Genomic DNA, 27,549 nt, shown 5'->3' with positions numbered 1-27,549 from the left:
ATGATACTCTGAGAGCTAAGGATGCTAAACAAGGGAATGGCTAGAAGCCATCTCCTGCTGAAACAAGCACCAAAAGTGAAAAAGAAGATAACGCAGCTATGTGCTAGTCTTATGATTTATGCTTCCAATGCTCTTTATGATCACTAGCTGACCTGGTGCCAGAGATGACCAAATTAAATGTCAATATATATTCATTAACACTTTAGCAAAACTCCGTGATAAGTTCACAACCATGCCAAAACTGAATTTCACCACTCCAAAGAGGAGAAGGCAAGTGGAATGGAGGATTTTTTCAAGTCAGATTTCTTAGAAGGGTGTGAGTGAGCTCTGGCTGATTAGAGTGGTCTCTTTAGTAATTTCAAGTCATATTGTATACATGTATTTCTGAGAACAAACCAAATAAGATGACTATTATATTCATTATTTTTCTGTACATAAAATGATAGGAAAATATCATACCTGTATGCAGTTCAATTGGACCAAGAAGAATAATGGGTTTAAAATCTTCCATCTCTTGCTCAAACATAACATAGTGAAGTATTTCTTTTTTAATTTCAGTCAGACATGGACAGGTAGCCAAAAATTGCTGTGTGTAGTTTAAAAAGTCAATCAACAAATGTCCTTTTTCATATTTTTGGTTAAAAAAGTGGCAACAGTTATTTGGGAATTACTGGAAATATATACCAATATTATTCCTGGTTTTAGCCTTCTGTAGCCTTGCTAACATAGTATAATGCATGTGATAAGGCATCCATTATCAATTTCTCTGTCAGTAATTCTCAAGCTTGTTGGGAAATTCCAATCAAATTTAACAGACATATCTAAGACATGCTAAGTGCCTACTGCCTTTGGAAAACAGATGACAAAACAGAAACAAAAAAAATACATGCTCACATTTACAGAAAGACTACCCCATTAGACCAATTACACGTGAAATAATCACAATAAAATACATCTTCTAAGTAGTTCCATGAGCAGAACTCAACTGTAGAAAGGTTCTGTGATTCTGAAAAGCTGCATTTCGGAAATGTCACACAACAGCTGTACTCAATGTGCCTAAATTTCATGAGCAAATAATAAATGCCAAAAGGTGTTTCCCACTTAAATTCTTTTGTCTAGGAGTACCCAGACAGGCAGTGGAAGAGTCATCATAATGCTAAAGAAAGAATGTAGAAGCTCGAGCATGTGTGTATGAAACCTTACTGCATTATTATTGAGGCTTTCTCTGTAGCAGTATCCTTTTCTTCAGTAGTAACTAGATCAAACTAATAATATTTGATTAGACTTAAAATTTTAATTAGACTAATAGTTTTTCAGGTCTGCATATAAAGTGGGGGGGTTTAGTCCACATAAACTGCACAACTTGTACTGTGATACTGAAAACATGATGTGATATTCACAGATCTACATATATCTAAGGTAACGTATTAAACAGAAAAGGTAAGAACAGAAAACTCAGTTAAGGAAAGGCTCAATAAAGTAGATAAAGAAGCCAGATTTCTTCTACTGAACCTCTAAATTCAAACTTAAAATTTCAACTCCACTGTAGAAAGACAGCGTGAAATATTTGGAAGCAAAAGCCGGACCTCCAGTTCCTGGAAACTAACTTTTTCTTGCTGTAGTAGAAAATACTTTTTTCTACTACACCTGAAAATTCAATTTAGAATTCAAACAACCAAGAATTGAATAGAGGATTCTTGGACTAGAGAATGCAGAACTTGCCTCCTAAAATAACTACAGGAAGGGTGGTAAACAAAAATATGTATTAAACTCAAAGTAAACACTTTCCATAGAGAAAAGCGCACAATTGCCAGCACCGATCTGTGGGAGTTTCTGTGGGTAGTGGTATAGAATCATAAAATAGTTTGGGTTGGAAGGGACCTCAAAGATCATCTAGTTCCAACTCCCTGCCATGGGCAGGAATACCCTATTCTCTCAAAGCCCCACCAACAAACCTGGCATTGAACAATTCCATAGGTGGGGCATCCACAATTTCTCTGGGCAACCTGTGCCAGTGACTCATCACCCCCACAGTGAAGAATTTCTTCCTTTAATCTAAATCTACCTTCTTTCAGTTTAAAGTCATTCCCCCTTGCCCTATTACTACATGCCCTTGTAAAAGGTCCCTCTCCAACTTCCATGTAGTCCCCCATTAGGCACTGGAAGGCTGCTATAAGGTGTTCCCAGAGCCTTCTCTTCTCCAGGCTGATCCAACCCAACTGTCTCAGCCTGTCTTCAGACGAGAGGCACTCCAGCCCTCTGGGCATCTTCATGGCCCCCCTCTGGACTCACTCCAACAGGTCCATGTCCTTCTTACACTGGGGACCCCAGAACTGAATGCTGTACTCCAGGTGGGGTCTCATGAGCAGAGTAGAGTTGTGTTGAGCTTCTCATCAACCAGCACCCCCAAGCCTTCCTCAGGGCTGCTCTCAATCCATTCATGGCCCAGCCTACATTTGTGCTTGAGATTGCCCTGATCCACATGCGGGACCTTGCACTCGGCCTTTTTGAACTTCTTGAGGTTCGCATGAACCCACCTCTCAAGCCTGTCAAAGTCCTTGTGGATGGCGTCCCTTCCCTCCAGTGTGTCGACTGCAGCACATAGCCTGGTGTCATCAGCAAACCTGCTGAGGGTGGGCTCAATCCCAGTGTCCACGATGCTGACAAAGATGTTCAGCAGTGCTGGTGCTGAGGAACACCACTCATCACTGGTCTCCACTTGGACATTAAGCCATTGACTGCAACTCTGAGTGCGACCTTCCAGCCAATTCCTTATCCCCAGAGTAGTCCCTCCATCAAATCCATGTCTCTCCAATTTAGAGACAAGGATGTCATACAGGAGAGTGTCAAATGCTTTGCATAAGTCCAGGCGCAGATGACACGAATTGCTCTTCCCTCATCCACCAATGCTGTAAACCTGTCATAGAAGGCCACCAAATTTGTCAGGCATGATTTGCTCTTAGTGAAGCTGTTCTGGCTGTAACCAACCACCACCTTATTTTCCATGCGCCTGAGCATAGTTTCCAGGAGAATCTGCTCCATGATCTTGCTGGGCAAAGAAGTGAAGCTGAGTGGCCCGTAGTTCCCTCAGTCTTCCTTATTTCGCTTGTTAAAAATGGGGGTTATGTTTTCCCTTTTCCAGTCCTTGGGAACTTCACTGGACTGCCATAACTTCTCAAATATGATGGACAGTGGCTTAGCCCCTTCATTCACCGGGACCCATGTATATGCATCTCATCAGGTCCCATGGACTTCTGCACCTTCATGTTCCTTAGATGGTCTTGAACCTGATCTTCTCCCACAGCGGGTGGTTCTTCTTTCTCCCAGTCCTTGCCTTTGCCTTCTGTGACTTGGGCAGTGTGGCTGGAGCAAGTACTTGCCGGTGAAGACCAAGGCAAAGAGTTGCTGAGTACAACAGCCTTCTCGGTATCCTGGGTAACCAGGTCTCCCATTTCCCTCCAGAAAGGGCCCATGTTTTCCCTAGTCTTCATATTCCTTGTATCACTGATGTATCTACAGAAGCTTTTCTTGTCACCCTTGACATCCCTGGCCATATTTAATTCTGTCAGGGCTTTAGCTTTCCTAACCTGATCCCTGCCTGCTCAGACAATTTCTCTGTATTCCTCCCAGGGTACCTGTCCTTGCTTCCAACGTCTGTAGGCTTTCTCTTTGTGTTTGGGTTTGTCCAGGAGCTCCTTGTTCATCCATGCAGGCCTCCTGGCATTTCTGCCTGACTTCGTCTTTGTTGGGATGCATCACTCTTGAGCCTGGAGGACGTGATCCTTGAATATTAACCAACTTTCTTGGGCCCCTCTTCTCTTCAGGACTTTATCCCATGGTACTTTACCAAGCAGATCCCTAAAGAGACCAAAGTCTGCTTTCCTGAAGCCCACAGCAGTGAGCTTGTTGTGTGCCCTCATCACTGCTCTAATGAACTTGAACTCCACCACTTCGTGGTCACTTCAGCCAAGGCCGCCCTTGAGCTTCACATTCCCCACCAGCCCCTCCTTGTTGATGAGAACAAGGTCCAGCATAGCACCCCTTCTTCTTGGCTCCTCTATCCCTTGGAGAAGCTATCGTAAAGGCATTCCAGGAAACTCCTGGGTTGCTTATGCCCTGTTGTGTTGTCCCTCCAACAGACAATGGGGTGGTTGAAGTCCCTCATGAGGACCAGGGCTTGTGAATGTAAGGCTACTTCTCTCTGTCTATAGAGGGCCTCATCTGCTCGTTCTTCCTGGTTGGGCAGCCTGTAGCAGACCCCACGATAATGTCACCTGTCCCTGCCCTCCTTTTAATCCTGATCCATCAGCTCTTGGTCAGCTCCGCATCCATCCACAAGGTGGAGTTCCATGCACTCCACCTGGTCACTGACATAGAGGGCAACACCCTGTCCTCATCTCCCCTGCCTGTCCTTCCTAAAGAGCCTGTATCTTTCCATTCCATCCCTCCATAGTCTTCCCACCACATCTCCATGATGTCAGTAAGATCATAGCCCTGCAGGCACATCTTTAACTTGACTTGTTTATTTCCCCATGCTAAGTGTGTTTGCAGAGAGGCATACATCATGTCAGACTGGAGTAGTTTCTTGTGGACTAAAATCCAGAGTTCAACAAACCAAAATTAAAGGAATTAAAAAAATTAGGACTGGTTTATCAGTATCTAGAATGGCACAGAAGCAGGAAAAGTCAAACCCCAACACAAAAATTAGGTAGCATGCTATTACTTCTGCTTAAGAAATACACTGCTATTACTACTAAAAGACAAAATAAAAATTTCAGCTGTTAATGTGTTTTCTACATCTTTTTGCTTAATTTTATTTTTATCAATATTTTCTTATTTCAAAAGATAAGATTAATGAAGAACACTCCTGTAGGTGATCATCACTAAACTCACCTGAACTTTGGCATCTCTATCTTCTGTCCACAGTACCTTATATTTCTGAAAGTCCTGCAGAACTTCACTAGCTACTTCTCTTATGGAATTCACAGAAGAGGAGAGGAGCAGAACTAACTTAGAAATATCTTCATGTTCTGCAACAACTGAGTAAAAATTTCTTAGCTTTCTGATGACTACAACATCCTCAGCTCCTTCTGTAAAATAAAATTATATGTAAATGAATGAACCATTAGAAGTCTGATTAGAATTCTCTTCTAAACCTATGCATACCAAATTAAGCAATGATGCTTTTCAGTAAGGCTGAATATCTTTCTTCAAATGTTTGTCTGACTGCTTACTAGAAAAGTAACAAATGCTAGTTCAGGTCAGATACTACACAGCTAGAGTAAAATCATTCTAGAGTGAACATTTCCAAATGGAAAGAAAATCTTAATTCACAAACTTAATTTTCTCCACTGTAATGTAATGGTTACTAGAAGGTGACAAGGCCTCACAAACATTCTTTGTTATTTTATTGTTTTTCAAATTCATATAATTAAAGGTTTTTTTAATGGTACAAACCCCTTAAAAAATGTAAGCTTCTTGAACTCTGACATGCTCAAATAAATAACTTGTTATTCTACCTAGTGGGTTCAAAAAAGATGCAAAACTTTGCCAAGTCACATATTGATGAGTGCAGAAATAAAGTTTGTCATGTTTTGAGCTGCACTTGTCACCTGAAAGGTTAGAACTGAATGAAGAACAAAATAAAGGACAAAAGAACAAAAGAAAAATAAAGGAAAAAAAAAAAAAAGAAAAAAGACAATCTAACAGTTCAGAGGTTTTCCTAAACCTCTGTAGGCAGTTTAGAACACTGGTAGCTGCTGCTTCAGTTACATTATGGATGTTGAAACAGGAGCCCTGTCTCCTTTAAGAACTAAACTCAAATAGAATGAAAATACACACAATGTATTATGTCTCTCCTTCATCTTTGATGAATTACTGAGACAATCAGGGTCAACATAGACACCAATATCCCTGAGATCTAATAAGCCACTTCTGTCATAACAATGCCTGAGCATTTTCAACCAGATTTAAGAGAATGGAGAAAATAATCCACTCTTCCCACCACATACATTGTTTAATGATAGGGATTTATTGCAATTCCAGGTTCTCTTTTAGACTGAAGACCTTTTCACAGATCTGGTCACTGGAAACAAAGCCTCAGATTGATCCATCTTTATCAGTGTACTCCATAGATCTCTTTAGCCAAATATTAACATACACTCCCAGTATAGCCAAGGAGTAGTTTAAGGGTGATAAAAATGGTTACTTGCTGATGTTGTGTTTTGACACAGCAGAGGGAAAGGCCATGATTATCTGATGAGGATAGTTTCCTGCCACCCTCCTTGAAGCCCATTAAAAGAGGTTAAAGTCTTACAAAGCAGCAGTAGAAGAATGAAGTCTGAGCTCTGGACTATCAACAAGAAAAACTTTCCAAGATGTTAAAGACTTTCCAAAGGATTCACAACAAAGATAAAACTGTACTGCAGATCACTGGCTGAGTCAAGAAGCTGACAGAACTTGATGGTAAAAATGTATTTGGGCTTTTATGGCTGCTTGCAAAGCATACGGAGAGACACTTAGAAATACTATTAAGAAAAAAAGTATCTAAGGTGGATGCAGGTCTGTCTACAGTCTGAATATTCACATGAACAAACACTTGAAGCGTTTCATAATCCATCCTAGGAATGTAGCCAGCCATTAAAATCTTTACTGAAATCTAATTATTAAGCTAGCTCTTGTTCTATCTCAATATTCCAATGAGAGCTATTCTACAATCATTGTTTATGGTTTCAACTATATCATTATGACTACATTCCACAGTAAGTAGGTAAAAAGATAAATTAACAAGCTTACTTTGCCTCAGATTAAATAGATATGGAATCTATCAATTTTTCTGATTAATTTTTTACTTGTTGCTTCTCAGAGCTCTAATGCTTATGTAAGCCTGAAAAGCTATTTCTGAAAAATAAACCTAACAAATTAATTCAATTTCAAGAAAACTGAGCTTATTCACAAATACTTTTACATGGCATTTTTATTAAAGTAAAAAAAACAACAACAACAAAACAGCCACCACTTACTTTCCCCTTCTTTGGCTACTTTTTGTGGTGATCCAAAGCCTGCTGATGATACTTGCTGTGTGCTTGATTCTGCTTGCAAACGAGAATTTTGCAAATGTCTCTGTCCCCACTGAGCGACTCCACGACTTACTTCCAGTATTAACTGAATCATGCGATTGACAGCTTGCTGTATTTCATCTAAACTGGGAACCATTACCTATTTAAAACAGTTGAAATATTGTTGAAATAAATGCAACTGATTGTAATTTTCTAAGACTTCAGCTTTACTCCACCTACAGTGGATTGTGGAACTTGCCCCAGAAGACAACCTGAAAAATCTAACAGTTTGTCTGGCTCAAAATTGCCTGTAAAGAAATGAAACATACTGTACTGACCTAGTATCTATTTGTACAGTCATACTTTGGGTAAAATGACAAGCAAGTGTGTAACTAGATAATTGTAAAAAGCCCAATACATCTCTTTCTAGAATTCCTAGTGTATTTTAAACAGCATTTCTATAATGAATTTTTATAGTGTGTGGGACTACATTACAAGCCTTGTTTCCTGCATTCTAAAATCATAAAGCATTAAAAATTGTAGGCCAAGATTGTTCTCTCTGTTGCTTTTAACCACTGGATCCTAAATTCTAAGACAGAGAATTGTTATGAGGGATGGTGATAAAAATATATATGGACAGCTCATTTTAAAGATTTACAGCTATATAACCTCTTCTAAGCCTTTATCCGTACATATATTGACTCCATGACTAGTTTCAGGCAGATTCAAATAAGAGGGTATATTTAGATTAGATATAAGGAAGAAATTCTTTACCTTGAATGTGGTGAGACACTGGCACAGGTTGCCCAGAGAAGTGGATGCCCCATCCCTGGAAGTGTTCAAGGCCAGGTTCCAGGTTGGATGGGGCTTTAAGCAACCTGTCCTAGTGGAAGGTATCCTTGCCCATGGCAGGAGGAGTGGAACTATAGATGATCTTTAAGGTCCTTTCCAACCCAAACCATTTTATGATTCAATGAAAATCACCTGGATCAAAGTGTCAAAGGTCCTAGTTGAATAAATGCTGAATGCTTTTCTCCTAAAGGTAGCATTACCTCAAAAACTTTTGCAAGAGCACAACACTTAGCAAATTAATGGCACTTGATGCAGTAGCCCTGAAAATCTCAACTTGTATATTTGGCAATGATTTTGTATCATATTTCTGACAGCCATCTAATACCTGAGTCAGAAGAGGAAGAGAACTCATGTTCAACTACCAGAGTACATGGTAAAAAGAACTGGAAGGAAAACAAGGATTCTTGATCTGAATCAAAAACAACTGGCAAACAGAATAGGGTCAAAACACAACCTCTGGTTTGCCATCATCCACACTGCATATAAATGCTAGGATGCTCCCTTAGCATAGTTTGGGATGATGCAAAATAAGCACTCTCCCAGAAAAAAATCAGGCAGTTTAGTGCATAAAACATGACAGTGGCTGTTCCTAACTCACAGTTTGAATGCAAGCTCTTGGATTAAGGATGAAAAGCATTTATTACTGTGGATACACACCATTTCACGTTGGCTTATTTTGAGGTCAAAGAACACCCTCTAATTTGTTTACTTTTTAAACTGTATTGGGAACAATAATGCTAATTGTGACTTTGTCCTGTCCTTGCTTGAAAATAATTCTATATAGAATAAGATGGAGTAAAGGCACATATAATTTTCGCCAAAATGCTGAGCAGAAGGAAGAACCTACCTGAGAGTGATCCCAGAAAAAATAGAAAAACAGCGTTTCTTGTAAAATCTCAGAAGATCACTCTTGTGATATACTCAATCCTCAAATATAGTCCTTAGAACATCATCTTACAGCTTTCATGTGCAAGCCATCATTTTAAAATGATGAAATCATCCACAGGAGTGTTCAGAACTGGGATATAAACTGTTTAAAAGTGACTCTGATGTTTTATAAGTCAATTTCACAGACTTAGCAGTTGCATGCACAAAAGCAAGGATCTTGCAAAATCCTATCAGTGTTAGCAAAGTGGGATTTTACCTAGCATTACTTGATTACTGCCCTGGATCAGCCAAGCATTTCAGAGGACTGGAAAGACAGATGCACTTCCCTTTGCAGTGGGTGGAGCTTGGGGTTTTATGCTTATACAAATACCAACAATGTAAAAATTATAGACTTTGACAGACCTTATATTTCCAATGTACACAGAAATAGTGTGAATGTACAACAGAATGCCAATATGAACACCAGTTCAATGTCAAAGGAATATTACCTTAGAATAAAAAGCTTCTTTTTTTATAATTTCATTAGCTTTTATTCAATATATTAATTCAATATAATTAATTATAATTTCATTAATATTTTACTATAAGAACAATGAATAATATTGTTACCTTCTCATACAGAAAATAAAATACATATTGGTAACACAGAGTTATCTACAAAAGAAAAACAAATGCATGTATTCTTTGCAATCAAGCTGCCTTTTTGATCTCTGCACAAAGAAATCCACAGCCCTTTTCTTGGTTTTGAACACTCTCATTTTTGTCCAGCGATCCTCCTTCTGGTCATCTTACTTCCTATTGAGATGACTAAAGCCAAACTGAGTAAAGATTTTGTTCATTATTTTTATTCAACAAAAGTTTTAAATCACACAAAGAACAGAACAGTTAAAATAAAAAACGAACATGAAAAATCTATTCCAGCAATGCAACTACTACACATAAAGAAGAACTCATTATTCTGCAAAGAAACCTGATGAACAGATTGCAGTATAATTGCTGAAACACACAAGAACAATAAAAGGCCAGGTTCTGCAAGAACCACTAAGACAGGAACCAGGAACACTAAGAGCATGAGCACATTTCATCAGTGCTCTCAGTGCACTGAATGGCCTGAACAACTGTTCTCCTTTGGAACGGATGTTGGTTCAGTGCAAGTGCACCCACATCCTGTGCTTGGGCAAATGCAGAGATAACAAAGGCACATATTTTACCTTAACGATATGACACGTAACTTACCACATTGGGAGCAGCAAGGTGTACTTCTGCTTTTAGAAAAGGAGCAACCTCTTCAGATCTGTTTGGATGAGCAGAAAACTTTGTTCTCCCAAATGTCATTTTGCTGAAAATTATTTTGAAACATGTCGTAAATACTTCACCATGAAATCCTCCAAAATTATCTTAGAAATATAATTTTGAGCTACTTTTTCTGGGCAAACCTTCATGGAGAATTTTCACATTGAGTTAGAACTACTTGACAAAACTTATAGGAGCTTCTTGTTTAAAGGGGAAGATAATAGCCAGAGCTCCATCATTCAGACAAAGGTTACCTTGGATCCAGCCATTGTTTTCATGATATTTTTTTTAATCCAGAATATTTTCTGATTCTGGATTTTAATATCTCAGTTTAATAATGATGGAACTCTGCTAGTGCTTTGACTAGGTTATAAGAAGGTTTTACTGACAATTTCATGCAGCAGCCTATCAAGAGTAAAAGTTACCTCGTTACATTTTAGATATAGTCAACAGAACAGAAAAGGTTCAAAGATGACAAGCTGTTGCAAATTGATAAATACATGCCCTGAACCCACTCAAAACTAAAATTAAAAACAAAGCGCAAAGTACAGTTTCTAAATGCTATGACAAGACACGGTGACCAAATAAGGGAAGATTCAACAATATGATAGCATAGACAAATATAAAGGACACAGCCAAATAAATTCCTATTTACTTCAGTAAGATCAGGACTTCAGTACATTATCTATGAAAACTGTCCTTAGAAAAAGAAAAAGTAACACCAGCTTCAACATACATTAATCACAAAACACCGTCAGCTTCACCTGCTCTTAACAGAATTCTAAGTAGGCTTTTCAACATAGAATGTATTATACTGAAGCAATTATGTCTCTGAACTGTATGCCTCTTCAAGCAGAGAAGAATCTATAGAAATTATACTGAATATAAGAGAATGATAAAATTGTATGGATCTTGCCATTATCATATGGAATGCATAAAGAGTGCATGGATGATCTTTAATCCATGGGAAAGAACTCTGAGTGCATAGTCATGCTTGCAGAAGTAATCTGAAATGAGATGAATATATGGGCTCACTGCCATACATGACCTGGAATGGTCATTTAAGTTCTACTTGTTTATGTTGGACTATAAATTGTACTAACAGCAAAAAGCAATCCCAATGGAAATATATGGCAATAAAAACAAAAAGGTGCAGGCAGTGGGGAAACAATAGTAGAAACAAACTTCATTTTTTGTCCAAAACAAAGTACATAGACTATAACTGACAACATAAAGAATTAAAGCTTAAAAGAAAAGTGTGGGCCCAAAGCATCGCTGTAACAAAGTGAGTGCTCTCCAGGTTTTGGCTGAGCTAAAAGGGCCAAAAGGTCTGGAACTGTTTGACTGATGATACATGCGCATGTATCATTACACGTGTGAATGTGTATTTGTATTAATATATTAACACAGTAGTTAAATAACTTTGCTCTGGTATTACTATTGAAGGCTTTCATTTGCAACTTACTTTGAAACAAATATTCTTTTTTTAAGACTATTCAAAGACAGTTGGGTGGCTTTCTGGAGGCTGTCTAGCAGCTGGTGACTGAAATAAGCAACTATCTCTTTACAGTTCTGTAATGAATAAACACACAGTATTTAATATTGTGCTCAGACAGGAACCTGAAAATTATGTCAAAAGGTTTTAAATCAAACATAATAGTTCTTGTCCAAAGGAATTTATGCTGTAAGCTACCTAAGAAAAACAAGGGGAGAAGCTGGGGGTGGGAGGAACAGCTTGTAAGTAAGTAAGTAGAAATTGCATGAAAAAGAGAGTATAGCAACTGAGGAAACTCAAATTGTCTATTCAGAGACAGAATACCAAGATCTGGCTGAAGTTTCATACTCCTTCAGAGTATTAAAAAATACCTTTTTTAAAAGGTATTAAAAAAACCTTTCATGAATCATTCAATAATATTGGTGGATACTTGCCCTTTTCAAAAAGAGAGGCAAATACAGTAAAATCTGACTGTACTGGATTAAGAAGAACATAAAAATACAGCAACATGTACTGATCACTAGCACAAAATAACAGAATGCAACCTTGTACCATTATTGCATTTGTGCTTGCAAGTTTGTTACTCTTTGTTTTCCATTTCCACTTCCCTTCTCTGCTGAATATGAAGAGATTATATTCTTCAAGGAAAGGCGAACTTTCTGGGTGAATTTGGAAAAGGAGGACAGAAAGGATCAGTGTTTCTGCCCACCCAAGAAAGAAAGCCTCTCCAAAATTTTATACTTTCCATATATCAAGAATTTTTTTTAATAAAGGTGATAACTGTAGTAACATGGAATATATTTTTGAAAGCTAAAATCCACCCCAAACTAACTTTTTAAGGAAGCTATTTCATCATTTTTTACATGACATCCTATATTCTCTATGTGATGTCTTTCTGTAACACTGATATCCAGCTACCAAAACTCAAGATACTGTTTACTAATCTGATTGACCTGAAAAAAAAATACCATCTTATCACAGAATACCTTTTTAAACTCATCGTCTTTCTTATTGCCCTTGTTATTATCACTATGAGGAGCTGCAGAAGTAGTATTTTCTCTCTCTCCTGCGTTATTTTCAGACACTAGATGTGTTACTTTTGCTGTAAATTTAAAAAACATACATTCAATTAACTTTCTGTTAATTGAACACTGTGTTCTCCTTTGAAGCATGTTGTCCCCCCTCTTTACAGGCAAAAAAATATTGATTTTTATTTTAGTAGTACCTGGATCAGCTAATTGGTTGTATTTCACACCATTTTTTTCACACCAGGAATCTGGTTAAGAGCCCAGTTTATAAGCCTCAGTCTAATGAACACCATGCACAACACATATGTTATTAAAGACAGGTAGGCAGACATGGATGTATCAGCTGGAAATAGCCCCCCTCCCCCAAATCATTAAAAACAATTTAACAAAACACAGAGAAGTATGTTATCATCATTTTTTTTCTGGTTGCATCATATTGAACTACCTAAAGTGTTGACCCTGAGTGTGCCTCTATACCTGGAGGAAACTGAACCCAGAAGGAAAATAAAAAAATCCTGTGTAAGAAAAGGAGCTCCATTACTGATTAAGCTTCAAAATTTTTCTTTAAAACAAAATATTTTTCTCCAGCTATAAACTATTTCTCCTCTAATGGTAAAGGACTTCCTAAAATCTTAGTAACACACCCCAGAGCAGCGGGAACCAGCCATATTGATCAGCTGTGAGTCTCGTACACGAGCAGTTATTTGACTATACTAATTTAAAGTGATTGGCGAGCAAAGCACAGGTATTTGAGATACAATTCTGCTGTGGCAGAAAAGTCACAAAGAGAAGGACAGTACCAAATACCTGAGATAGCTAAGAAGGAAACACTGTATTTCACTTATGGAAAGGAAAAAAAAGTTACAATGAGTGCCTAAGAGAAATGCCGCCGTAACATTTCTCCTCTAGAGCAAAGATCTTGCTAATCTAAGCAGGACAGAGTTTAATTCTAGAAACCCCACCAATACTGGATTACCTCTGTATTTCATAGGCTAGTGGTTTAGTTTAATAGCAGTAAATGAAGGCAGAACTGAGACACAGATGAAACCTTAATGGGAGGGAGAAGTCTGAAGAAAATTAGCTAAAACAATTAAATTTTTATATGTGCTAGCTAAATCTGCATAATTATGGACAGAAATTTTTATTGAAATATTCAACATTATCTACCTGGTAATACATGTTTTTCTGAAGTTTTCTTAGAATATTGAATTTCATAATTCTTTTCAAATATAGATATTAGTTCTTGAACAGCATCTTCAATGTGCATGCTTTTGTAGTTTAATAACTGGGAACATTCTTTAGTATAAGCCTGTTAAATAAAAATATCAATGAATTATCTCAGTATCATTGATTGTATTATTACTGTTCTTCATGGAAAGCCAGAACATTTCCCTGAATATTGCATTCTTCAGACTGAGACTATTTCAACAGAACAACCACAGTTTTAAAAGAAAATTGAGAAACCAAACCAATAATCTTTATTCAAAATTATCAAAAACTTCTGTTATATTATCACTATGTTTTTAATGCTGCTTTTTTTTTTTTTTTTAACATTTCCATCTTTGAAATGCAATGATATTCTTAAGGGTCAGAAGAAAATCATGGATATTGAAGGAAGGTCACAGTCTGAATCTGAAATCACCCAAATATTCTTTCAAATGTCCTTAATAATTTTATTTATTTGCACCAATGTACTAACTAAATACATTTTTAGCCTCATTCGTATTCTCAAATGTACTTGCTGGAAAGTATTTTTTGCCTTCTCCCTTAAAAAACAGTTTCGAAAAAACAGGGGGGTGAAAAAAGGCTGCATATGTCTGAGTAGCTTCCTACAAAGAAAAATTATCTCGTTTAATTGTGAAGCAGTTAAATAAAATTTATCTATGAAATATTACAGTTTAAGTATCTCAAATATCTAAGTACCAATTTATCTTCATATAAAATATTTTAACCAAAATATTTTAATGAAAAAAACTGTAATTCTACAGTTAGAAGAATTCTCTTATAGGTTTATATTAATTTACTAAGGCATTTTTTCTAACACACGCAAGAATTAAAATTTGAAGATGTAAAGTGGCACACACCTCATTGGAGATCAACATATTCTCTACTTTGATAGGACCATCTACTGGTAAGGCAATTAAAAGAGTATTTGATATTTCTTTTAATATTAAATCAATACGCACTTCACTTAAATCATTGACCTAAAAATAAAAAGTTGTATTAATACTGTACATTTATGTTTAAAGCATAACATATTCTATTTCAGAGAGCTCTAACAGGTATACAATGGTTTGCAGAAAACAAAAAATTGTACCTCTCTACCCAGTGAAAATGCAAGAATGTTACAGTACAAAATCCTCTAAGAAAGTAAACCATAACAGAAAAAAAACACACCAGGGTATAAGCACTAACAGTAAAAACTTTAATATGAGAAAAGCACAGAAAAAAGGAAGCACAACAATGCCTCATGGGTTATGGTAACTTAGTGGATATTTACAATGGCTAAATATAGTCTACATTTATTGTGAATTATCCTTTTTCTCCATTATCTACAGAAGGGATTTAGGGAGACAAGTACCCTACAAAAAATTTATCTTTTGCTAACATGTTTCATTGCAGACAATCTGAATACAAACAATAAAAAAAGAGATATAAGTCTGGAAATTATATGGTTACTATTGCCACAGAAGACATGAACTCAGTTGCTAGGACTCTATGCATTTAAATCTTGCACAGTGTGATAACAGAATTCTAAAAAGATTAGTAGTGTGCACAATTTCATTTCAGGCAGTCCTTTGAAAACAAAATCTTGTAATTTTCTAAATATCTGCTGGTTCTGTGTTGGGAAACTGAGACGTATGAATCCTTGAGAAAGTGAAATCCTTAGAGGAATTTGGTGTTTCCACACACTTCACAGATTTCTGGTTATCAGAACCATATTTTTAAATTCACTGTGTAACTGAAATTATTTCACAGACAGTATAAGTAGTTTTCTACTTCTGCACCATAACAGCAATGATCTAGCTGTTGAATGAGCATCTCTTGAGAGCTCTTTCAGCTGATCAGTCTTGAAGATTATATGAATGAGTAACAAAGAAAAAAAATATCTCCTATACCCCAAGAACTTCATCAGAAAGCGGTCCCAAGACTAAGAGTAGTTTCTTTAAACTTCTTTTACTTCTGTCCTGAAAGCTCAGAAACTGATGGAGTAAAAGAGAAGTCCTGCTTCATTATTTCATCCATGCTAGAATTCCCAAAGAATCCTTGCTGTTTTAAGAGCAGTTTTAGGCAGACAGGCAGTAATAGTAAGTTAGACCCCAGACCATTCCAGTTATGCAGGATACACTGCTGCTAGATTAAATAAAACACAGCAACAAAACAAGCTATGCTGATAGAAGATCATTAGATCCTTGCTCATGATCTTACTGGCCATGAGTCTAGTTGCAAGGCAAGGCAGTCCCTGCAATAACTTGCTTGATGTGTAAGTCTTCAGTGCTTCTCCTTCTTTTAGTCAACACAGCTTTTCACTGAGTTTTTGATTCTAAAATACATTATCAGCATTCAGTCATCTATAGTGAAGTGGCTTTCTCATGGCAGAATCCAAATAAAACCGAATTCTGTCCAATTTTTATTTTTTTTACCTGAAATATTCTGCATCTGCGATATCCCATCTCTGGGATATTTGTTATAATATCATTCATGCTTCTGTTTTACATCCCTTTTTCTCTATTTGTTTACAATATCCCATTCACAGTAATCAAGGATCCAAGAAGTTTTACACTTTTTTGCATTGATATGTGAGGGGTAAGAAAGCAAAAAAAGGTACGCAACCTACAAATTTAAGAAAAATACCTACAAAAGACATGGTTATTTCACATATACTCAGGCTCAGAGAACTGTTAATTTCTTGCATAGCCAATCCTTGTTTAAGCAGCAAACAGAGCTCTTGACTATAACTATGTTTTTCTGCCATACATATACCCAACAGGAACTACCAATCTCCTACAACAGGAGACAAAATTTATGATATTGCTAGGAGAGATCATAGCCGTACAGTTCAACCGTCAAGACAGAAGGATGACCTGACTGCCAACGTAAACTCTTGAAAAGAAAAAGAACCAATACAAGTCCTCAAGCATGTTAATGGAATGAAAAAAATTCAGAATCATGTGGCAAACTCTGAGAGGAAAAAAGCTCGGACTCAGTCAGTATGCAGAAAATTGTGAGGGAGAAGCGTGCTCTCCTTCATTATTTTATGGGCTGCTCAAAGAGGAGACAGTTTCAAGGCGTGCCTGCTATGAATACAGTTAATGCTAAGAAGTTCTCCACTGGACAATGGAGGTATCTTGTGTGCAATTGCACTGAGGGACAAGCACTCAAAGAGAATCAGAGGCTGACTCAAAATCAGAGTGGCAATCACAGAATCTGAGGATGAATGGAAATATATTCTACTGCAAGAACAGAAGCAAAGGTCAAACATTTGAGGGCAATAATGGCAGGGAATCATTGTACATATAATTCTTAAAAAAAACCCAAACCCCACCATACTTTAAAAAGCAAAGAAAATTAAAGCAGTGTACCAAAAATGATTTCTCTAAACTGTCATTTAATTTATACAGTGATCAGGTGCATACCTTTTTCAAAAGCTGTTTAAATCTATTCAGAACTCGATCAGCTTCTTGAAAGAAACTTTCGAGTGTCACAGATGACCAAGTCAACATGGTAAGTCCTTGCGTCAACACAGCTTCCATCTAAGTATAAAAATAAAATTTCAGGGATTTTTTTGTTTTAAAGAAAATTATAAACAAATGTCATTATTAGAATCACTAATGTCACTGATGAAAGAAAGAGCTACACCTAAGTTTTGAAAGGAAGGTTATGGTTTTTCAAGGAAAACGTCAAATAAATTTATGGAATATTGGGGAAGGAGAGGATAGTGCATACTACAGCTTCTGTCTACAACTGTCAAGCATACACACTCAGCAAAGATCTTCCCCTTCCTGTTCTCCCCGATAGTCTCTTTCAGTAGTTCCCACTCCTTCCTAAAATTAAAATCAAGTCCACTACTGATCTTACAATTGCTCCTTTAACATATATCTTGACCATTCTCAACAGTATAATTACATTCTTTCAACTTCAGGTACATATCTAATGACATTTTTCATTCATACCCTTTTGAATAACACTGATCCTCTCCAAATTTTTTATAGCTTCAATGGTTTTTTTTAAAAAATCCTCTCTTCCGTACCATTTCCCTTACTGATTTCTTGGTTCTCTGTGGTCTGTTTCTACTGGATTTATCATCAAGATGTTCAGCATTTAGCTGAAATCAGCTTGTTACCCTGTCACTGTATGATCTACACCAAAATCCTTCCTTCACTGCAGAATCTGTACCTTCAAAGGAGGTGGGACGCCGAGGAAAAGGAAGTCTTATACTACCACCAGGCTATGAAAATCAATCTTTCCAGACTCTCCCACAGAGTTCCCCTGACATTTTTGCCTAGCACTCCAAAACTTCTCACTGATTGCCAGGTATACAACCACCACAATTTTATATTTTGCGAACCCCATCATCCTTGAAATGACAGAAGTTTAATTTTGCTTAATTGCTGAAGAAACTCTGAACCAGTTATGCTCATATTTAATTTTAAATAGCCACCTATCATATCTGCTCTTTCATCTTGATGTTTACCAAGTCACAGCCTGGACTCCACCCTAATGCTTCTTTTTGCTATGTCTATATCACTGCTAAAACAATGAATTCAACTCAAATAGACACACAGCTATTTGAAAATACAGCCATTACTATCACCATAATATATATGTTTTGGGGAATATATTTGACTCCACAATGCTGGGATGGTACTGTTACTGGTAACCAACATAGCCAATCTAGAAACAGTTTAAGGCTCTACATGAGTTGCTGTCCAATTATGGCAGCAATGTAGCCATAGATTAGATTTTCTCATTCCATCTTTGGATTTGTGCTTTCCTCTTCTTATACACTGAAGACTTCTTCAATAAACATTGCCATCTCCTGTTGTTTGTACTATATTCATCCTTCTCTTTTGTCAATTGTTTCCTCTAAAATACAGAGGTGTGTTATTCCCTCTATGATACAATCATGTTTACAGTAGTATCACTACAGTGAAGACTACCATCACCTTATCTCTTGGTCTTTTATTATTTATCTATTAAGAGCAAGGACAAGTTTTTTGTTTCTCGTACTTCAGTAAATGCCAACTATGTAGTTACAGAAACTTACGCAAACTCTTCAACCTTCTAATGTTATTATTTAGAACCAAAAAGGGAAGAGCTACCTAAAACAGCTACATACATACGCTTGCAAGTGTCTGGGAAAAAAAAAAAAAAGCTTGTAGGATAGACATCCTGCATCTCCAATAAAACTGAAAACTGTACCTTTACTGCAGTATATAACCTTTCCACATCACTGATGGGACTGACTCAATAATTCTCTCCATGCAATGACAAGAATCAAGACATTTAGTATTTCAGCTAAATGAAAAGCACAACTTCCCATGAAAACCTCTAAAACTGAAATATTAAATGATAATTTACTTCCATGCCAAAGCTGGAGATTTGTGTAGATAAATAGACCCACAAAGTGCATATTCTTTGTTCTATGGGGTTTACATGTCATAGGTACTAAAATTATTCTACTGTAATACACATTATTTGAACACTGTATGAGGGTTGCAAAGAGTAAATTTTTGATCTTAAAAGATTTGAGTGAAGTTCATTAAGTTCACAACATGCAGATCCATCTAAGTATTTTAAAATTATAAACTGTTACTTAGTTATTCTAGCTTCTTTTGAGGTATATTGAAGTGTATTTTGCAATACCAACCTTTTCTATTTCTGGTGCCATTAGATTTACAAAAATCATTGGTATTTCTTGACACAAATCTTCATAACATTGGAGAAGACCCTGTTAATTTTTAGAAAGGACAGTATCAAGAAGAATATTTTAAGTGCTTTCTTTTCTGAAGTAAACGGCCTGTTATACAATAAAATCATCAGAAAAAAACATGGAAAGCAGTACAAGACTACATTTGAAAACAACTGTAGAGTTTCACACAGACATTACATACCTATGTACATCGTTTCTGGCATGTAATGAATACATATCAAGCTACACAAGGAAGAATGAAAGCAGCCTTCATGAAACACATTCTTTATGCACAAAGCCAGACCAAGTATGATATTTATCTGGAGCTAAAGACAGCTCAAGCTTTAGTGACTCTAAGTTACAATATCCTATTGAAACTGAGTATCACATGCTTTAGATAATTCAAGTCACATATTAACTCAGTTTTAAAATTTCCTTTTGTCTTATGCCTTAGGCACACAAAAATCTTGTATGGTACACCTCATCCCCAAGATACAAACTTTTCAAAATACTATAACAATAGCAAATACTACAGGTATCAGAAATCTGACTACTCTGGCAGGTAACCTGCAAAATTCTTGATGTTTTTGTGGCTCATGGTATCTTCCAATCCAGAAGAATTCCAATCTTTGTTTCTCAAAAACTCTGTAAAACTACGTTTTATTGATTTTCAGAGAGTGAACACTTCTTGTTTAGCTTTAATTATTTCATCACCAGAATATACATAGCATTCCACAGGATATAAGAATTATATATGCTTATATTTAAGTATATACTAGCCCATACAGAAGTTAGTAGAGGTTTTTCAAATGAGATCCTCTATGTCCACTTTCCACTTGTGCATTCCACAAATTTACCTTAAAGAACTTCATACCAATCTTTAACCTTTATTTAACCATAGAAAAATTTCTATGGTTAATCAGATATTCTTTTTTTTTTTTTTTTTTTTTTTTTTTAAAAAAGCAAACGTGATAATTTTTAAGTTTACCTCTAAATGCAACTTTTTTGACTTCAGGTTATTTTCTATTTTCACCAACTTTTTTGCTTGCTCCGGTACTTCCAGACCCAACTTTATCATACATTTGGTCTCTCGGACAATCTCTGGAATTTGGGCATCAAAATTAATGAGGAACTTCCCAGTTTTAGGATGGCGTACAAATATTGTGGTTTGTAAGGCTGTAAAGACATTTTTATATCAGTTTCTAAGGCAACTGTTTCTGCTACATGAAGTATTATGGAACACAGATTCTAATATTGCTATATGGTGATTAAATATGTATGGTTACTTCCGAAATATCTTCATGTTGTTTTCCATTAAGGAAAATGTACAACTGACATTCACCGTATTAGCTTTCTGCCATATATAACCTTTCTCCTCATAAGCTAAACAAGCGTCAGATCCAGTCTTATTTGTGGCATATCTTTTCTTAGGTCAAGTTGGAAATTATGAAATTTATTTTCTAAGGACCTGGAAACAACACTATTATGAGATGCTCAGTATCTTGAAGGATGATGAGGATGAATGCTTACATAAGGATATTGCAAAAATCCAAAAGAAAAGTCCAAACAGCAATACAAAAGCCTCTGTTGACTGTTTGATGATAAAATGTTATTCTTACAGATCTACTCCTAATTTTAAAGCCCACAGATTGTCTACAATTTACATGAAAAATCTACTCCTTTTTTTTTTTTTTTACTTCAATTCTCATTTAATCTTAAATGTTAAAGCTTGATTATCATACATTTTTTCTAGGCATAAAGCAATAATTGTGCTGAGAGGGACTGAGATAATACAAGTGTATAAATTATTATAGTGGGAAGAAAACAGGAAGAGTGGTATACATAAAGAGTTTCAATACAAAAAAGAAAAACTGTGTGCTTTTAGATTTTTTAGTGTTTCCAGTCACCTATCAGAGTCTACTAAATCACAACCGAGTTTCAAGGTCAGTAAGGGAGAGAGATTTGTATTATTAGGCGCCTTTATTAGATCACTATTATTTTGCAGATTTTAAGGGTAAATAAGGCTTAAAACTTATTTGATTTGTGTCAACTTAGCATTTAATGAAAGTTTAAAAAACCCCAAGTTCTTATTTAATTACTTACAATATTGTAATTGTGAAATTTCCTTCATCCATGCATTATGATAGACTACCTCAAATTCCACCAATACAAAGGCAATTCTGTTGTATAATCGAACAACTGCTTTACCTTCTGGACTTTCCAAGATATTTGACTTTTTCTATTAAAATACAGAAATACATTCAAATTAAAATCATATCAAAAGAAAATCATACTATTTGGGTTTTTATCAAATTAAATACTTACTATATATTATATAAGTTATTATTATAAATTATACTTGCAGAGGTCTTAAAAACTGCAACAAATATTTATGATTCAAATTTATAGGGCAATGAAGTCACTTAGAACTTGTAATAAGTACTAAATATTTAACACATGTAAGAGCAATTATTATACTGTGATAAACATCTGTAATTCATAGTAAAATGGTTACTCAGTTCTACTCCAAATTGATCAGTAACTAAAAATGCATTTTTAAAAAATGTCCTTTTTTAATCAGTAATTATATTTATGCTTGTTTTCTTTGGAGCAGATTTAAGTGATCATTATTCCCATCCAAGGGAAACAGGAAAGTGAAAACCTCCCTCATACAGAAGTTAACTTGGCAAGAGACCCTAGATACCTTGTAGGAAAATCATTCAAACATTTCAAGAGTAATTATTGCTATAGTGGATCCTAGTATAGCAAGATGCTGACTATTCCAATGAAGGAAGCAAGCACAATACCAACAAATTCCTAAGGGCCATAATGCTAACGTTCAAATGTCTGGTACCAATCTTCATTTGTATATTAAATGGTACAGAAAATATAGAATGAGATGTTCAGTAATGGAATTCCCTGTTCCCAGACTAGTTCAGAGATCATCTGCAGTAAAACTGGTGACCAGATTCTCAGTTACAGAATTGCGTGGGTCCTAATAATAGACTTGCTTTTTCATTGGTACCAGACACATATACCAAACAATTTCAGGATGTCAGGCAGTCCATGTTTATGCCTTAAGCTACTTCTAGAAGCCACTTGGTAAAGAGACATGATTATCCATAGAGAACCGTATGGGGCTAGAGGAACAGAAGAGATCGTTACTCTGTTAAAACCCAGGACAAAAGTCTTATGTAAAAGCCTTGGTCTGGTCCATTTAAAAAAGAAGAAAAATGCCACTGACTGGAATGATTAAATAGTTCTTTGGGCAACATGAAGACAGACATATGAACAATTCACTGCAGATTTCCAGCTTGGGGTTCTAATTAAGTGGTAAGTAAAAGAAATAGGTTTTCTGGAGTTTAGTAAGGCTTTTGATATTGTTCCTCACAGCATCTTTCTGGAGAAGTTGTCCAGTTGTGGGATAAGCAGGTTTACAGTGCACTGGGTGAAGAACTGGCTGAAGGGCAGAGCTCAAAGGGTTAGAGTAGTGCATGGGGCTACATCTGGCTGGTGACCGGTCAGTTCTGTTCAATATATTGATCAACAATCTGGATGCAGGAGCTGAATGCGCCATCAGCAAGTTTGCTGATGATACCAGACTGTGAGGTGCTCTCTTTGACTCTCTTGAGGTACAGGAGGCCTTGCAGAAGGATCTACACAGATTGAAGCATTGGGCTATGACTAATGGGATAAAATTTAACAAGTCTAACTGCCAGATTCTGTACCTAGGAAGGAGCACAAGTATAAATTAGAGGAGGAGTAGCTGGAGAGCAGCCATGCAGAAAGGATCAGTCAGCAGAGTCAGCAGGGTGCCCTGGCAGCCAAGAGGGCAAACCACATCCTGGGGTGCATCAAACAGCATCACCAGCCGGTCAAAAGGGGTGGTTATCCCACTGTATTCAGCTTTGGTGCAGCCCCGCTTGGAATACTGTGTGCAGTTCTGGGCACCATAATTTCAGAAGGATGTGAAGGTCCTTGAATACACCCAGAGAGGGCAACAAAGCTGGAGGAAGGGCTGGAAGGCACGTCCTGTGAGGAGTGGCTAAGGACTTTGGGCTTGTCTAGTTTGAAGAAAAGGAGGCTGAGGGGTGACCTCCTTGCTCTCTACAGCTTCCTGACGAAAGAATGTGGAGAGGGAGGTGTTGATCACTTCTTGGTATTCAGTGATAGGATTCATGGGAATGCTTCAAAGCTGCATCAGGGGAGGTTTGGATTGGACACTAGGAAACATTTCTTTACTGAGATTATGGTCAAACACTGGCACAGGCTTCCTAAAGAGGTGGCCAATGCCATTTAAGAAGCATTTGGACAATGCTTTTAGTAACATGCTTTAGCTTTTGGTTAGCCCTCAACTGGGCAGGCAGGTAGACTAGATGATCATTGTAGGTCCTTTCCAACTGGAATAGTCTATTCTATTCTAACACTACATCTTTGATCTACAACAGTCGTTACTACAGAGCATATTTTTTTAACTAGGTATTCACATACAAATAAACAGGTTGCCTAGCATATGAGAAGTGACATCATCATAGCCAGAAAGTTCAATGTTACACAAAACCCCTAATTTTTCCTCACATCAACTTACATAGAAATAGTTGATTGGTTCATTTATTCTTCTGAATAGCTGTCTCACCCACAGTATCTTTCCTGCAACAGGTGGCATGTTTCGAGCAAGAGGAGGGTCATCTTTCTGAATTTGGTAAAGCTATGATAAAAACAGTATCATTAAACACACAGAAAGATCTGTTGAAACGTTAAACGATTTTTTTCTTCTGGTATCACAATTTCTGCCTCTCCCAAACAGATTAAATTTGTGGGGAGTTACACAAAAGTTCACCAAGAGAAAAATGTATTGCTTCCCCCACTTGCTACACTTCTGAGACGTGCACATTGTTACCATCATGTCTCCTGTCTTCATTATCTCAAGCTGCTTCTTAGCTGTGCTTACTTATGACAGAGCCCTGCATACACCAAAAGGCCTTGCAAACCTAGGGGCTGAGCAGCCCGTGTTCAAGGCCAAGCCTGACAGGTGTAGCTGTGTAACTTTGGAGCCATCTGATGAGAAAGCAAGCTGTGTAAGGAAGTGTTGTGAGAACCCTTCAGGCTTTTCCTCCTTTGCTTGGGAACTGCCCTTAGAAGAGGCCTAAGCTGTATTGTTAACTGAAAGGCTTTAACTGAATAGAAACATCAACATTGTTCTTCAGACATGTATACTTGACTAATAGCTAACATTTCAGGAGATGGACTCAATAGTTCTTGTCGGTCCTTTCCAGCTCAGGATAATCTATGATTTTCTGATATGCTCTTTTAACTTCTCATCAACATGCATATAGACACTCTTGGGTACACAGCCCATGGTGACCAAAAAAAAAAAATGATGGGGCCTGCTCACTGAACAGCTACATTATAGTAAAGAAAAAATTGGCTTAGAAATATCACATACAAAATTTGCATTAACAAATTATTCAAGTATGTTAGAACCAGTATTGCAGCAGGAACAACTTTTTATTAGAAAAAACTTGCTTGGCAAGGATAAATAGCAATCCATTAATATCTAATAAATAGTTAGAACTACCCAGTATATTGACAACATTCTTCAACAGAAGAAAGAGGAATATTTGTATCCACCCAACTTCAGGCACACAAACTTATGCTGTGATAACACAAACAGCTGTACTGCTTAAGCAGACACAACTCTTCACTTACTGGTATGTCTTCTTACCCCTATACTGTCTCCTGCACAGTCCCAACACAAGAAATTAAAGTAGCTTCATGGTGAACTTGAGAGGAACTGGCTTGGATGAAACCCCCTCAGAAAACATACCTTTTTTTTTTCTTTGGCTGGGAAAAGGCAGCCAAGGGTGGGGTCAGTGATTTGTTAAACAGGCAGTGCTGCTGAAAACATGTTTATCAAATTAAGCCAGTAATTAGAGGTTCAGGAAGTGTTATATACAGTGAGTAGATAGGGAAAGGACAACTATGACGAGTAGTTCAGAGCAACTAAGCCAAGCTACAGTTTTAGGTCACTTTTTGGAGAAATGGTTTTCTAAGGAAGTGCAGTTTACAGATACTTGGCTCCTCATGTAAATGTCTCTAAAAATATATATTTGCATCAGTCTGGATGATCAAACTGGAATCAGTTTCTAAATTCCCTTTATACTCATTGAAGCAAAATGGCCATTTCAAGGGAATTATTTAAATCTTCAGGTTAGCAAGTAAAATAGATCAGATTAATTGTCTCTAGAATATTTGTTTCTTTCTTGAGAAAAAAGGGAGTATGAAAGTCTAGTTCTGAGGCAGATGTTTATTTTGCAGACATATAAAGTCAGGTTAGATGACTTCCTCTGTAAAAGTTTAAGGTCAAGTGCTATGAACAGTCTCCAGAAGTTAATTCTCATTTACGCTACAGTCATGGTATGCTACACAAATCATGGAAAATTATAATGAACATAAACACAATTTACCTACACTTTATATCTATTTTATACTGTTACAGCATTAGATAATAGCCATGTACACATGCAAATTAACTGTAGAGGCCTCATATAATAAAAAAACCAAAAGGTATATGCAAGTGATGCACACAGCCAGTAAAGAACATACTTTTTTTTTCTTTAGTTGATGAAGGAGTACAGAAGAGATTTTGGTTAAAAAAAATAAAATTGTGATGATTCATTTGCCTGCAAAAGCATGTATATCATATTTTGCCTACACACTAAGGTCTGTTTTCTGTAACAGGAAAACAGAAGTATGACTGAGCATTGACAATAAATGAAATAGAATAAATAAAACCTATTCAAATATTTGCTCATATTTTAACATTATGTTTAAAATGTATTGCAAAGAAATGAAATACCTTTTTAGTAGCTTCAAGTTCTGCTGCATATTGTTGAAGAATATAACTAACCATATGTACTGTTTTTTCTTGAAGGCACGGCAGTCCTAGATTTTGAACCCTGTATTAAAAATGAGAACCCCAAATGATATTTCTAAACCACAAATATTTTTTTATTATTCTTTTGGGGTAAATGAAAATTACATAAAATGAAAGAAGCACAAATCTAGGAAATGCTTCTGGATCTGGGAAATTTTTTTGCTTTGAGCAAGATTCAGAAAGCTGAAAAGTTCTGCCCTGGTGGGTTATTTTGTTGTTGTGGTGGGGGTTTAGGTATTTCTTTTAGCATCCTCTTCAATATATGAAATAAACTGTAATAAAATTAAAAATCAGAGGAATATATTGATTCCCATAAGAAAGCTAAAATATGTCTTTTACAACAATTACATGGTTCAGAACACCAATATTCAAAAATCCTTGATTACGCCCTTTGTTCTAAAATTAGCTGTGCTATTTAAATTGTGCCAATGAGTAATTTGAAGGTAGTTTAAAATATTTCAAAACATAATTGCCAATACCTTTGAAGTAACTGAAAAGCATGCTGTGAAGACAAAGATCTCCCAAAACAGCTACGCATAAACGTCTGTATCCGTATCTAAAGAGTACATAATTTAGTATAGTTTTGCTGGTCATATAATACTATTTTTATGTCTGATAGTTTCTTAACATAGTGGCATTTGAAATTGTTACTGCTTAAAGCACAAAATAGCAGCCTTCATCAGTCTATGCTAATAAAATCAATAGCCAGTGTCAGTCAAGTAATCTCTTAAAATGCCAGACAATTTTAGTGAAGAATTATATTGTATTAAAAACAGTTGCAGCTTTGCTCCATGCAAAATCTAACCACCAGTCTCCAGGCTAATAAACGACCTTCACATAGATCATTCTGTCAGGTCTCATAATTGTTGTTGTTTTCGCTGCTTGAGTGACAACCTTCAGTGAGGACTTTATGATATATTTTACAGCTCCCTTTGGAAGGAGAAGAAAGAACAGAGAAAGCCTCCCTCCAAAATAATACAAACTCTATGTTCACTGGAAGAAGAACAATGTAGCCTAATCACATTCCAAAGTCTAAGTGACATTCAGTATCAGGGAGATACTGAATAAGTAGTGCAGATTTTTCC

General features: G+C 36.4%; 1 protein-coding gene across 1 annotated transcript in view; it reads right to left on the bottom strand.

Moving 5' to 3' along the window:
• Nucleotides 1–27,549, bottom strand: part of DNAH8 (dynein axonemal heavy chain 8) — a 137,220-nt gene that overhangs the window by 98,607 nt on the left and 11,064 nt on the right. The window contains 15 exon segments of the mRNA XM_037405841.1: nt 460–586; nt 4,894–5,090; nt 7,023–7,218; nt 10,035–10,112; nt 11,553–11,663; nt 12,573–12,688; nt 13,782–13,923; nt 14,699–14,818; nt 17,252–17,368; nt 19,486–19,566; nt 20,516–20,703; nt 21,631–21,766; nt 24,116–24,235; nt 26,387–26,486; nt 26,944–27,020. Of these exon segments, the coding sequence (XP_037261738.1) occupies nt 460–586; nt 4,894–5,090; nt 7,023–7,218; nt 10,035–10,112; nt 11,553–11,663; nt 12,573–12,688; nt 13,782–13,923; nt 14,699–14,818; nt 17,252–17,368; nt 19,486–19,566; nt 20,516–20,703; nt 21,631–21,766; nt 24,116–24,235; nt 26,387–26,486; nt 26,944–27,020 (1,906 nt within the window).

The sequence above is a fragment of the Falco rusticolus genome, chromosome 12 (assembly GCF_015220075.1).
Source record: "Falco rusticolus isolate bFalRus1 chromosome 12, bFalRus1.pri, whole genome shotgun sequence".
NCBI lineage: Eukaryota > Metazoa > Chordata > Aves > Falconiformes > Falconidae > Falco > Falco rusticolus.
This window is presented reverse-complemented; position numbering and strand designations above follow the sequence as displayed.